General features: G+C 35.6%; 2 protein-coding genes across 4 annotated transcripts; both read right to left on the reverse strand.

Annotated features, from left to right (window-relative positions):
• Positions 1–131: 131 nt before the first annotated feature.
• LOC120270626 (tyrosine-protein phosphatase RLPH2-like) lies at positions 132–5015 on the reverse strand. Of its 2 annotated transcripts, none has more exons than XM_039277681.1 (5): positions 4905–5015; positions 1503–2010; positions 899–966; positions 616–795; positions 132–432 (listed from the first exon to the last, which is right to left on the reverse strand). In XM_039277681.1, the coding sequence occupies exons 1-5, from the start codon at positions 4926–4928 to the stop codon at positions 250–252; spliced, it is 963 nt and encodes a 320-aa protein (XP_039133615.1). In that variant the 5' UTR covers positions 4929–5015; the 3' UTR covers positions 132–249. The 2 variants fall into 2 exon arrangements, with proteins under 2 accessions (XP_039133615.1, XP_039133614.1); XM_039277680.1 differs by having other exon boundaries at positions 1503–2034; positions 4929–4969.
• Positions 5016–5299: 284 nt separating this feature from the next.
• LOC120270624 (BTB/POZ domain-containing protein FBL11) lies at positions 5300–12487 on the reverse strand. Of its 2 annotated transcripts, none has more exons than XM_039277678.1 (19): positions 12254–12487; positions 12120–12170; positions 11767–11887; positions 11255–11396; positions 11094–11143; positions 10603–10691; positions 10409–10517; positions 10135–10171; positions 9884–10029; positions 9156–9693; positions 8577–8855; positions 8192–8337; positions 7456–7794; positions 7137–7380; positions 6981–7036; positions 6006–6087; positions 5869–5913; positions 5724–5792; positions 5300–5648 (listed from the first exon to the last, which is right to left on the reverse strand). In XM_039277678.1, the coding sequence occupies exons 1-18, from the start codon at positions 12460–12462 to the stop codon at positions 5776–5778; spliced, it is 2700 nt and encodes an 899-aa protein (XP_039133612.1). In that variant the 5' UTR covers positions 12463–12487; the 3' UTR covers positions 5300–5648; positions 5724–5775. The 2 variants fall into 2 exon arrangements, with proteins under 2 accessions (XP_039133612.1, XP_039133610.1); XM_039277676.1 differs by having other exon boundaries at positions 7137–7383.
• Positions 12488–13654: the final 1167 nt, after the last annotated feature.

Consider the following 13654-nt stretch of genomic DNA (forward strand, 5'->3'; position numbering starts at 1 on the left):
TGGATGGTTGCTTTCCATGTTTTATTTTGAAGAAGGGGAAATCCAATCAATTTAGGTGGATGCCTCATGTTTATTAGGCATAAAATGTTATTAACAATGCTAATAAAGGAAAGGTATTCACCGTTGCCTCATTTGTTGTAACATTCACTTTTTATTTCAATAAATGCATTTCATCCACTGTCTCGTATATCATACATTGTTCCTCTCTTGACTTCCAGCATAAATAAAAAGAGTCACTCTTCAATTTGTTCACATTTGCTCCATGGCTGAAATTTTATCTGTATCCCGGATTATCACCATTTGAGGGAGCACAATAGCAGCTACTGGTAAATCTTGCATTCCACCACCTTCATCAATAACAAGACGGAGACCTTCAATAAAGAGTTTCCCATGGTGACCACTCAGCACTATTGTTGGCTTCTCAGTTAATTCCTGAAAATCAAACTTTCTAGCATGAGATAAAAAAGCAAACCAAAGTGCTTTTTCTGATTCCGATGTAAAGAAAGGATAAATAAAAAATAATAATAATAAACATAGTAGTTTGTTGTCTGTATGCATTGCAATTCCCATATGATCATCAACCATTTCAGAGAAACAGCGAAAAACAAACACAACCTTTGGTATCTCCCAAACATCATGCCTCCCACTAAGAGCTGTGACTTTTGGCTGACTTGTGTCTTTGGCTCTCAATCGTTTCATCTGTGCATCAACGTTCTTCGATTTCTCTAAACCCGCATGGACAGCAATCAGTTCGCAACAAAGCCTTCCATCTGGGCTATCAATCCAGACATTATCCTGCCATCAATTACCATGAGCTTGAAGAGCCACCTTTAGACAACATCTCCATTCCCAGACTATCACAAACTCTTCAGATTATAACAAGCAAATAAAAGCTTACCTCCTCATGCACCCAAACCAAGTTCGCAAGAAACTTCTTATGAGCATTAGGGACAGCTTTAATCAAGTCTAGGAACAAAAATTGAAAACCAACAAAGAAATTTTAAGTAATTATATTTGATTGAATGAAAGACACTTCTCTCATTGGTCTGCAACTATACAAAACAGCAATTATAAATAACTAACCAAACAATATTAATAAATCTACATCATGCAACATTTGTATATTATAATACACTGATGGTTAAACAAATGAAAGAGAACCAAAACAAAAAAGAAGCAAACTTTAAAGATGGATAACGTGTATTTCTAGTTTATCAATTAGGAAAATGGTGTCTTTTCCCCTCAGTTCTTCGCCTAGTTACACATATGACATACATGGCCAATGATGCATAATATATATTTGCAAACAACATATATATGAATGAGAAAAAAAAGAACACCTTGTCCCTTGATGATTTCAAAATCATGAGGGAAAAAAAAAACAAACACTATGTCATACACGAATCAAATCAATTGAATGAGATAAAAAAACAGAAAGGGGGAAAATCAAGATAAAACAAAAAACATATATATATATATATATATAGACTACTTTCACTCACCAGCAGATCCATGTGGCACTCCATAAGATTGAAAGGTTGGAGCAGCATCATAAATGGAGCCCTTATACTCCATGCCCTTCTCGGAATTCCACTTCACCTTGATAGTACCTGCCCATCTCCTCCCCTGCAAATGCATCTCCTCAAAACCCAACCCTTTGAACCACCCCTCCCGCTCCTCGTTACACTCGTACTCTGACCAAGTGCTAGAGAAATGCGATCCATCCGGCGGCGCTGGAAGAGCACCAACGAAAGCCGCGAAAGCGAAATCATGGTTTCCACACAGAAAGACGTGGGTTTGGGCAGGGTATCGAGCCGGCAATGAGATGAGGAAGTCAAGGACCTCTAGGGTTTGCGGGCCTCGGTCGCAGTAGTCTCCGAGGAAAATGACGAGGGCGGAGGCAAAGGCGGAGGGACCGAGATGAATCTCAAGGTTGGACCAGAGTGCTTGGAGCTTGGAGAAGTAGCCATGGATGTCGCCGATGCACACCACGGTGCGATCCTTCTCTACCACTTCTCCTCCGCTATTTTCCATCTCCTACTGCGTTCGATATGGACCTCACAAGAACACGCATAATAATGCAAAATTATCAAAGTGAGGGTTTTTTTAATAAGGCCATCTCCAATGTATAACCTAAATCTCAAATTTGGGGTCAAATTTAAGTTTGAATTGCTTCAACCCATCCCTAAATTTAACCCCAAATTTGAGGTTTGGCTGTGATCCCAAATTTGGGGTTCTGTATAAATGTTAATTTTTTAATCAATTTTCTTTTATTTTTATAATTATTGTAATTAAAATTATAAAGTTAAGAATATATTAATTTAATTATAAGTAGTCATTATATACCTACAATATTAATTTATGTACAATTAATTAATTAATTTATAATAAAATTATTAATTTAATTAATTAGTAGCAAAAACTAATTATATTAAAACTAATATTATGGTAAATCAGTAGTACTTCCGCCTATATTATATTAAAACTAATGAGACTATGTTTCTGTATAATATTATGTTGCAATATTAAATATTTGTTGTATGTTTGTCTATAATTTTCAATGTAAAATATCTAATTAAAATAATTTTCATATTGTGAAAATTATAATCAATGCGTGTTTAAGTTTCAAATATTTTCCTACTATATGAAAAAATAATTTTATTAATTTTTAAGATAATTAAAAAATTCATAATTCAATTTTTAAATAAATTAAATCATAAATTTTAAAAAAAATTAGTTGTAATTTTTTTAATTTATTTTTATTAGTAAATTATTAAATTGTAATAAATATTTAATTAATTATTGTTAAAAATGATTAATTTCAAGTATTTTTTTATTGAATAGCAATAATAATATAAAAAAGATGTGAAAAAAATATTTTGCAAATATGTTTTTTTTGGAGTAAAATTTGATATTTGTGGTTGAAATATAATTTACTAAAATAAAACCAAATTTGATATTTGAGGTAAAAATTTGAAGTTGTAGATTGAAGATGACCTGAGTAATCATTATCCCAAAACCATGGCTGAAATTTTATCTGTATCTCGGATTATCACCATTTGAGGGAGCACAATAGCAGCAATTGGTAAATCTTGCTTTCCACCACCCTCATCAATCACAAGACGGAGACCTTCAATAAAGAGTTTCCCATGGTGACCACTCAGCAATATTGTTGGCTTCTCAGTTAATTCCTGAAATCAAACTGTCTAGCATGAGCTAAAAAAGCAAACCAGAGTGCATTTTCTCATTCCGATGTAGAGAAGGGAAAAATAAATAAATAAACATAATGGTTTGTTATCTGTAAGCATTGCAATCCCCATATGATCAACCATTTCAGAGAACCAGTGAAAAACAAACACAACCTTTGGTATCTCCCAAACATCACGCCTCCCATTAAGAGCTGTGACTTTTGGCAGACTTGTGTCTTTGGCTCTCAATTGTTTCATCTGTTCATCAACGTTCTTTGATTTCTCTAAACCCGCATGGACAGCAATCAATTTGCAACAAAGCCTTCCATCTGGGCTATCAATCCAGACATTATCCTGCCATCAATTACAATGAGCTTGAAGAGCCACCTCCAAACAACATCTCCACTCCCACACTACTACAAACTTTAAAGATTATATTATAACAAGAAAATAAAAGCTTACCTCCTCATGCACCCAAACCAAGTTCGCAAGAAACTTCTTATGAGCATCAGGGACAGCTTTAATTAAGTCTAGAAAAAAATGAACACCAACAGAGAGATTTTAAGTAATTGTATTTGATTGAATGAAAGACACTTCTCTCTTTTGTCTTCAACTATATAAAACAGCAATTAAATAACTAACCAAACAATATTAATAGATCTACATCAGGAAACATTTATATATTATAATACATTGATGGTTAAACAAATAAAAGAGAACCAAAACAAAAAAGAAGCATACTTTAGAGATGCATAAAGTGTATTTCTAGTTTATCAATTAGGACAATTGTGTTATTTTCCCCTTCAGTTCTTCATCTAGTTACACATATGACATACATGGCCAATGATGCATAATATATATGTTCATACAACAAGTGATATGCCATGAAAATGATTAAAAAAAATTAACAGTATGTTTCATAGCTACAAAAGATTAAAAAAAGATCTGATTGAGAGATCCGAATGACCCATTTCTAGATCAGATGATTAAATTCCCAGGAAGAAATTATTTAGTGGATTAAAAAGAACACCTTGTCCCTTGAAGATTTCAAAATCATGAGAAAAAAACAAACAAACACTATGTCATACACGAATCAAATCAATTGAATGAGATAAAAAAAAACATAAAGGGGGAAAAAAATCAAGATAAAGAAAAAAACATATATATATATATATATATATATATATATATAGATTACTTTCACTCACCAGCAGATCCATGTGGCACTCCATAAGATTGAAAGGTTGGAGCAGCATCATAAATGGAGCCCTTACACCCCATGCCCTTCTGGGAATTCCACTTCGCCTCGATAGTACCTGCCCATCTCCTCCCCTGCAAATGCATCTCTTCATAACCCGACCCTTTGAACCACCCCTCCCGCTCCTCGTTGCAGTCATACTCCGACCACGTGCTGGAGAAGGGTGACCCATCCGGCGGCGCCGGAAGAGCCCCGACGAAAGCCGCGAAGGCGAACTCATGATTTCCACATAGAAAGACGTGGGTTTGGGCAGGGTATCGAGCCGGCAATGAGATGAGGAAGTCAAGGACCTCTAGGGTTTGCGGGCCTCGATCGCAGTAGTCTCCGAGGAAAATGACGAGGGCGGAGGCAAAGCTAGAGGGACCGAGATGAATCTCAAGGTTGGACCAGAGTGCTTGGAGCTTGGAGAAGTAGCCATGGATGTCGCCGATGCACACCACGGTGCGATCCTTCTCTACCACTTCTCCTCCGCTATTTTCCATCTCCTGCTGCGTTGCGTTCGATATGGATAGCTCACGGTTCTCGCTCACCAAGAACACGCATAATGCAAAACTATCAAAGAGAGGTTTTCTTTTTTTTTAATACGTAATCATTATCCCAAAATCATTGACAATTTGATTTCTTCTTTTTTTTTTTAGGTGTGGAATTATTGTCATTATTTTTTTTAACTGCATTTTTAATTTCTCATTTTTCTTGTTGGGGGTTATTTATGATATTTGATCCAAGTTAAAGTTAAATTCCTTACTTCAATTACACGGATATGTAACAAGAGGAGCTTGATTAAAGTACGTGATTATTTATATACCTTCAAAAATAGCTATGAAGCAAAATTTTATATGAAAAAGAAAGTCTTTGTACTCATTCAAACTTGTTCCATCTCAACAAACTTGTTTGTTTTTGTTCTTTGCACGGACACCATTGTTTTATTTTTTGTTTGTTCAATAATAAAGCTTCATTGGCTTGTTTCACCGTGAATAAGATCATTGGCGTGCTGCCCACATGACATTGCCTCTGTTTGTTGTGTTCAACTCTTATATTCTTTCTTTAACTAGTGTAGTTCTTAGCTCTTTCTGATTCCACTCCAAAACTATGGTCTCCTTGTGCACTGGCTTGAAGGCCTTCTTCTCCATAAACACAAACCCACACCTCTGAGACTTGCAGCAACTAATTCTCACATTGCTCAGGAAGAACCTCTCAGCATGCTGCAGCAAAATATCAAATGCCAAGTCAGAGCATTGAAAGTGCAGCTGTTTTGATGTTTGGTGTGAAGTACTTACACTTGGGCTCTCAAACCCGCCATCGCATGCGTCACACAAATCCAAAGCCAGTTTACGGAGCAGTGGAAGCTGCAGTTGTTGCAACACTAGTCAAGATCAGAACACAAGTCTTGGTTGTGAGGTTATCATTAGATAATATGAGTACCTGTGAAGCAGCATGGACTATAAAGTTCCTCCCAATGCCTTGACCCTGCATCATGAATAAATGCACATAAGGATTCCAATATATATGTGTATCAGAAAGTTTTGTGTTTAACTTGGGGGTCAAGCTTAAACTCTCACGTTGTGCCTTTAATAACAGATCTTCAACAGCCTTGCAATTAAAAAAGGAAGAAACACCATTCGCCGTGACTTTTCCGCAGTCCTGGTAAAACAGAAGCAAGTCAAAGCTTATTTCAACTAAAAAGTTATATGCATGATAGTTATTCAGGATCGAGTACTGGAGAATTTAGTAAAATTTTACAATAAATAATTAAATGAGTTACTAATTTCAGTACAGATACAATGGAACTCTACTTTTAGGTGCCCGTTTAACTTTTTCAGATTAACATAAAAGCCTCTTATTGCTAACAAAAAGGCATTGCCGAAACAATGTCCTTGTCACGGGGACACCTAGATAAAACTCCTCACAACAACATGGCTGTTAGTTCTCTTCTACAAGATCATTAACAAAAGTTATAAATAGAAACAATAAACAAAGAAAAAATGACGTTATAGGATGATCTCAACCCATTACAATCAAGGGCTATTCAAATGATCAGCATCATTTGCTGTAGAAATAGCATTAAAATGGGTAAAAATTTAAAATTCACAGCTAAACAATACACCAGCAATGATGCAGCCCAATTCACATAATTGAGAAAACCGTGAATTAAGCACGCTGAATTTTCCCCATCAGGAAAATAACAGGAGGAAGAGTTTGAGAATTTATCACGGAAATCAATTAAAACAAAAAATGGATAGCCTTTAACTAGCCTTAGTTGTCTCTCACTAACAAAAAATCACCATAGAAAAACTAAAGACTTTATCACAAACAAAAAAAAAGGGAAACAACCAACCTCCTAATCTAATTAACTCTATTAAGGGATGCTAAGTCCTATCTAAAACATAAACTTATCTCTAACAAAACAACAAATGTTAGCCTGTATCAAGTAAAATAACAATTTTCTTTCAACGCTTATGATCCAAATTCATTAAAGCTAGATATTCAGTGTCAACATTCAAGGTGTGCATTAAAATCTTGTAAATGTAACTTACCTCCAAATGGATAACTGTCAAACCTGGCCATCCTGATGAGATAATTTCTTGTGAATCTGCAAAGAAATGAATGGAGAACCACCAACTTGTGAATATAGACAATGTGCTATTAAAAGGAAATGACAACAGATTTTTAGTCATTGAAGTGCCTCTGACCTGAATCAAGAAGTTTACAACCAGAAAGCGAAAGTTCAACTAAGTTGGAACAGTTTTGTGTCAGAATAACCAAATCACGATTTGTCATCCACGGAGTTACCCACTCTAGCCTTAGTATCCTCAGCATTGGCATACCTATCTCAAAGCTATATGATGTCAACTCACCGAGACAGCAGACTAACTGCAACTCTTGCAAATACTTCAAAGATCCCAGTAAACTTCTTACAGTGCCATCCGAAACCACCTGCTGAATTCAGCAATCAGCTAAAACAGATAAACTTAATAGGTCTAATGCCTATGGATTGTCATCATGAATTACCTGAAAAGTAAGAATCACACGTTCCAACAATGGACAAATCCTAGGTAGCACAGAGAGTGAATCATGGTCCAGTGATGCACCAAGGCCCAACGATATGGCTCTTAGTTTCCCGATTGCAGTTTCTAGCTTGTCCAGGGACGTAGTGGAAAATCCCCATCCTAACGCCACTTCTTCTAGAGCGGGGATCCTGCCTAACTCAGCAGAAAGCACATGATGACTTTTCGCGGCACCATGTGTCCAACTACTACCATGCTGGTGTAGATTTTGGCAACCGGTTGCTTTTAAACACTTCACATTTGAATTCCTTCTCATAATGAAAGCCAAAGCTTGCATAGAAACCTAAACTTAATCAGAAGAGCCCTTAGGAAAAACTGAAATATATAACAAATAGATGCTACAAAAAGTTCTAATACTATGACAGAGTTACGCGGACCATTATACGAGCCAAAGAAAATTGATTAAATCCCTTCTATAACTTGTAAGGCATTCATCCAATAAATCTAAGGAATGACTAAAATTCTAATTTTTAAGTTTGAGAAGTTCAATGCAGGTTATCTAATTAGTTGATAAAACATCAGGAAGATGTAATAGAAATTGCAAATGAAAGCGGGAAAAACATGAATGCACCACAATTAGCAAGTCTGCGCACACAGTTGGAATGATATCATAATTAATCAATGTTAATGATGTAAAGGAATATTAAAGAATAGCAAATTAGGAATTACATGAATTATACCTTGGTCTCAGAAACATCTAGTTCTTCTAAAGAACAACCCTGGAAGCCAAATAGAGCATCATCCACAAGGGAAGTCTCATTCATACACAAAACCTTCAGCATGTAAGCATGGCTCATAAGCTTTATCATAGAACCTTGATCAACATCTGTGAAACACCAAAAATGTGCGGTTAAGATAATCAAATATAAGCTGGGCAGCTCAAAACTGGAAACACAGAGACAAAAGGTCAAATCCAGCCAAGTAAAACCAGTTGGTGAAGTTTTCATGGAGTTCAAAAGCCAAAGTCAGAAAGCAGTTTATATTAGTTTGAAGAATGAATATTCGATGCTAAGGCAGATTTCTATTTCTGTTCAAGTGATAACACAAGGAAATGAATCTTCTAACCCTTGCAGCCATTTATTTGCAATTGGTGGAGATGATAAGCCATTGTGCCTGACTTTCTGTGGTCACAATCACCAGAGGAGACAGCCGATGTCATATTATCAGAACAAAGAGCCAGAACTGAATTTCTTCCAAAAGATGTGTATGACAGTATCAATGATTTAATGTTGGGACACTTGCATAAGAGCTTAGATATTCCAATATCAGTCACCAAGGCACATCCCTTAATGTTTAGATAACACAGGGAACCAAAGAGTGAAGATATGCTCAAGAGGTCCAGATCTGACAACAATGATAACAGTAATCAGAAGTTCAATATTTTCTGGTATAAGTGGACAAACACATATGGTAAATGAATTATAGAATTTCAAAATAAAACGCTATTGTTTGTTTTATACATCATGGACAATATACACATCTACTGTCCTATAAATGAAAACCATGATAATTCTACCATGACTTGTTCAAAAAAAAATACCAAGCAATAAAAAGTAATGCCTCACTAAACAAATTTTACAATATAAATGAGAATACATATCTACATATCAACCATACCACGATGGCAGCAGAAACATGTCTTACCGTTAATGTTATTCCGTCCTTCCAAAGACAATTTTGTAACACTTGAGAGGATGGGGTTTTCCGTAGTGGCAAAATATTCTTTCGACAATTTATATCCTGTGTTCTTTGAGCGCCCATATTCATCAGTTGAAGCGGACAAGATTGATACCTTCATAATTATGACAGGACTAACATCAACAGTTAAGTCAACCTCATGGATATGACAGCAGTTCCGTGATAAGTAAAATAAGTGGTCTATTTCAAAATCCACACTGTGAGATGCCTTCAAAATTCTCAATGACGGGAATGCCAAGTGTAACCATTTGACAGCAGCACCAAATTGCACTTTTGGGCACTTGGATATGTCTAGCTCATGTACAGATTCAAAAGACAATATATGAAGTGATTTCTTGAAGAGCTGACAATCTTCCCTCCCATTATCAAGCTCGATAAGGGAATTAATTATTCTCATCATCAACACAGCATCATTTTCAAGAGGTAATGTTGCCAAGATCAGAAAGGCCACTGTTATTTGGGGGCAGCCTGAAAGTGCTACTTTCTGAAGGTAAAAAAAGAAATTAAAGATGTCAAACTGATGGCAAATGCTCCCTAAATTCCAACCTTCTAAATTCCAAAAGTGGAAGTTTCATATCATAACAAATGAAGCATAAAGAGAAGAGTACAGAACAACAAAGACAAATGACTAGCATGCAAGCAGTCATTGTTAAGTAGAAGGATAAGCATATTACCTTGGAATACTTCGTTAGGCGAACTCTGTAATTATCAAGGACACCATTGGGAACAGCACTTAGTAGGCTTGTGTGATAATTTTCCATCAAATAAAGGATTGCAGTAACACACTTGTCAGCATATTCGAAGAAGCATCTTTTTTTAGCTAGAAAAAGATCTATTTTGTCAGTTATAAGCATAGTAGAGATCTTTGCAGCAAAAGTACATTAAATCTGTATCCCTAATCATCTCCCAGAGGAGTTGTACATACCAGCAGCAAACCATAACGGAAGAAGGCAGATTCGAACCTGGCAAGTAAAATAGAGCAATGATTGACCAAAAACATAATTGAAGTACCAGCACAAGGTAGGTTAATAGAAAGAAATAATAAGCATGCAGTAATGATGGACAAAATGCATTCGTGATAACAGGAAAAGACATGAAAAAGAAATTCCATGACACTCAACATTTAATGTCTGGTGAGATACAATTCAGAAGGAATGTAACACAGAACCAGAAATCCATTATCAAATTCTGAACTTTACCTTCTTAAGAATGTGAAAGTAATGGTTCCCACAGTCCACAGACAAGCAATCAGAGAAGCTTGAATTAATGGAAAGCCAATTTAGAAGGGCGTCACATAATTGCATCTCACTACATGCATAAAGATAATAATAATTATTAAAAAAAGAAATCAGATACTAATTAAACGAGTCTTGCAAACCTTGAAAGAACTAACCTCTCTACAGTTAGATAAGAATGTTCTATGATAGACTGCAGTAAATCATATGGGATTTTAGCAAAAGAGCTACTCAACATGGTCCACGTCTGCCATAAAATACATTTTAGGTTCAAGGCTTTAAATAATTAATACAGAAGCCTAAAGAAACAAGAACATGCACGTGAACCTCAGCAACAGAGACATTTAATTTCAATATTCATGAGATGCAGCCAATGGCTGAAATTGACAACCATAAACAAGCATTAATAGATAATTATGTGTATGTGCCCAATACGATAGGCCGATGCACCTACAAAGAACCTTAATTTTGAAAACAAATAAGTAATAGCTTGGTGACTAAAATAACTTGTACCCTCCAGGTCACATGCATGATTCACTGAAAACTATGACAAATCCCACAGCTACAAGTTAAATCAACCCAAATCACAGCTGCCAAATTCATTAACAATAAACGGAATGTGCAAACAACATATAGTATAGTTACCTACAAAATTCCGTGCTAAATAATCTTTGCATGTTTCTTGAATAAAACCAATTCCTGCAACCAACAGCGCTCTTGAAATCATGGGGATACACTTGAGAATTGAGATTGTTTATGGGAACTCCAAAAAGATATTCTTTTGTCATTAAGAAACAGTGAAGCACTCACCATGATCTGAGCCAAAATTCCAAATCTCAACTAATGCATCTAATGGCATTTCCAGTGCATCAATGCCTGTTGATGAAGTAGACTTATGGAACCAGCTCTCACACTCCAAGAGAAGGCCCTCCACGCCAAAAAATAATGCACCCTGAACTCAGCATAAACATGATTAGATACCATCCTATGCATCTAGAAAAAATACATAAATCTCAAGGAGCAACATAGGTAAGTGTCTGCCAAATATCTGCTAGCAAAATTAATATATAAGCTGAGCATTCCATGCGGCTTTACACTTGGAGTGGAGTACTCATGTATCAAATATTGTGTTTGTTTGACTGGTTGTTCGCAAGTTTTTCATAGTTGAGCTTATAAATGATGTCAAGCTCGCAATTACTCCAAGCATCCATAAAGAACACAAATTGTAAGTTTGTCTCATGGTGAATAATAAGCTAGACGCGGAACAAGCAAGGGACACCAAACAATAGTATTTAAAAGATAAAAAAAAAAGGTAATATTACCTCAAGAAGGGGGAGTAAGCTATCATGAGTCACGTTGATTGATAAACCATATATGAACTGCAGAATCCTGACAATAATTTCAAGGTTCGACTGCACCACTACATGACGAAGACTGGATTCACTGCAAAATAGCAAAACAGAGAAACTAGAAAATGAAAAGCGAGTAAATGGTAAAGCTACAGCAAATATATAGTCCAGTTAGCTGTTGGCTGCTGCTCCCTACCTCTACTAGCAACACACCTAAAGATTGAGCAAAAAAAAAAGCAAACACCTTTGATCTACCTAATGAGAAAGGCGACGATTTGAGGTTGATATAAACAATTCAGATATCAATAACTCCAGCTCGGAATTACCTGAAACTTCCACCGAGAAGGCCACGAAAGTACGAGGATTGCTTCATGAGCCTGAAAGAGCGAATTACAATGAAAAATTTAGCAGTGATTGTGGTAATACTAATATTGAATTTCAAGAAAAATAAGTGATTTGCCTGCTTCGATTGGCCTCGACTTTGATGATCGAGGAGGACAAAATCAGAGGAAGGTTCCAGTTGCGGATATCCGAGGCCGAGATTGATGTCTCGAGCTGCATGAGTTCCTCTTCTTCTTCTTGGGAAGTAGAAGGATCGGATAGCACCAGAAGAACGAGATCTTCATCTGAAGCGCAAGCCATGTCCGCCATTTCCGAAGCCATCATCATCCTTTAGCTCACTCGAGTTCTCGACTCTCGAGGTTGATCACTGTCGTGGCCGGCCGCGGCAAGGTAATTATATAATGGCCCGGCCCATGAAACTTGATCCACAGCCCAAATGATCCAAGATGTAACTATATCCCAGGAGATACCTATTCTGATTCCTGAGCTCAAAAATGTATTATTTTCATAAATTCACCTCATTATGTTATATATATATATATATATATATATATATATATATATGTAATAGGTATTTTTATTCTAATTTTCTGATATATTACTTTAATTTCTTGATTAAAATGAGATGCCATGAGAAACCAAATGAGAACATATATGTGAAACTTATGACTCAAAAAATAAATATACGAGTAGGAATAATATTATTCTTATAAACCAGACTAATTAGCATAATAAGTTTATGTGATTTTATACATTTTTTAGGGAAAAGTGATGTCTAGCACTCATTATTAAAAATCCATTTAGAAATTATGGCTTGTACAATTATAAACCGCACTGCCTCATGATAATGCCCCTTTAATTATTTAAGATTTAATAAAAAAAAAATTTAAATGTGGACAAATGATGGATCCAAACTTTCAACTTTTAATCAAAAGGGAATATATATATATATATATATATATAAAAAGTTCCCAAATACTATCCTCAAAAAAGAGAGCGATGTTATCAACCCTTGAGCCTTATTCACTCCATGCATTTATTTATAATTGTCATGTATTATTGCATGCTAAATCCAATTTTTACTTGATAATCATGACATCAACCAATATACTCGTGTCATCTCAAAAGTTCTGCTTCAATGGGGAGCAGTACTTACCACCGAACCGTGCCCTCATCTTGCGCAAAATGGGGATCGAACTCGGGGAGCCACGCTCGACACTCGAGGTGAACACCCTACGCAAGAGACCCGATGTTAATAGATCAAATCGTCATTGGCAAAGTTCTGCTTCTCTATCAATAGATGATGATTTATCTACTTTTTATAATATATAAAAAAAAATAAATAAATTTTATGAGGGATTTTTTGATTCAATTTTGTGTTGGTAATAGACTTGTATGTCAAAAGAATTACTTTAAATAATGAAGATTAAAAAAAAAATAAAAACTTTGAAAGGCAAAACCATTTTAGTTCTCTCCGATATATATATATGTCATAACATGACCTTTAAGATGCTACTTC

This window comes from Dioscorea cayenensis, chromosome 10, assembly GCF_009730915.1.
Source record: "Dioscorea cayenensis subsp. rotundata cultivar TDr96_F1 chromosome 10, TDr96_F1_v2_PseudoChromosome.rev07_lg8_w22 25.fasta, whole genome shotgun sequence".
Classification (NCBI taxonomy): domain Eukaryota; kingdom Viridiplantae; phylum Streptophyta; class Magnoliopsida; order Dioscoreales; family Dioscoreaceae; genus Dioscorea; species Dioscorea cayenensis.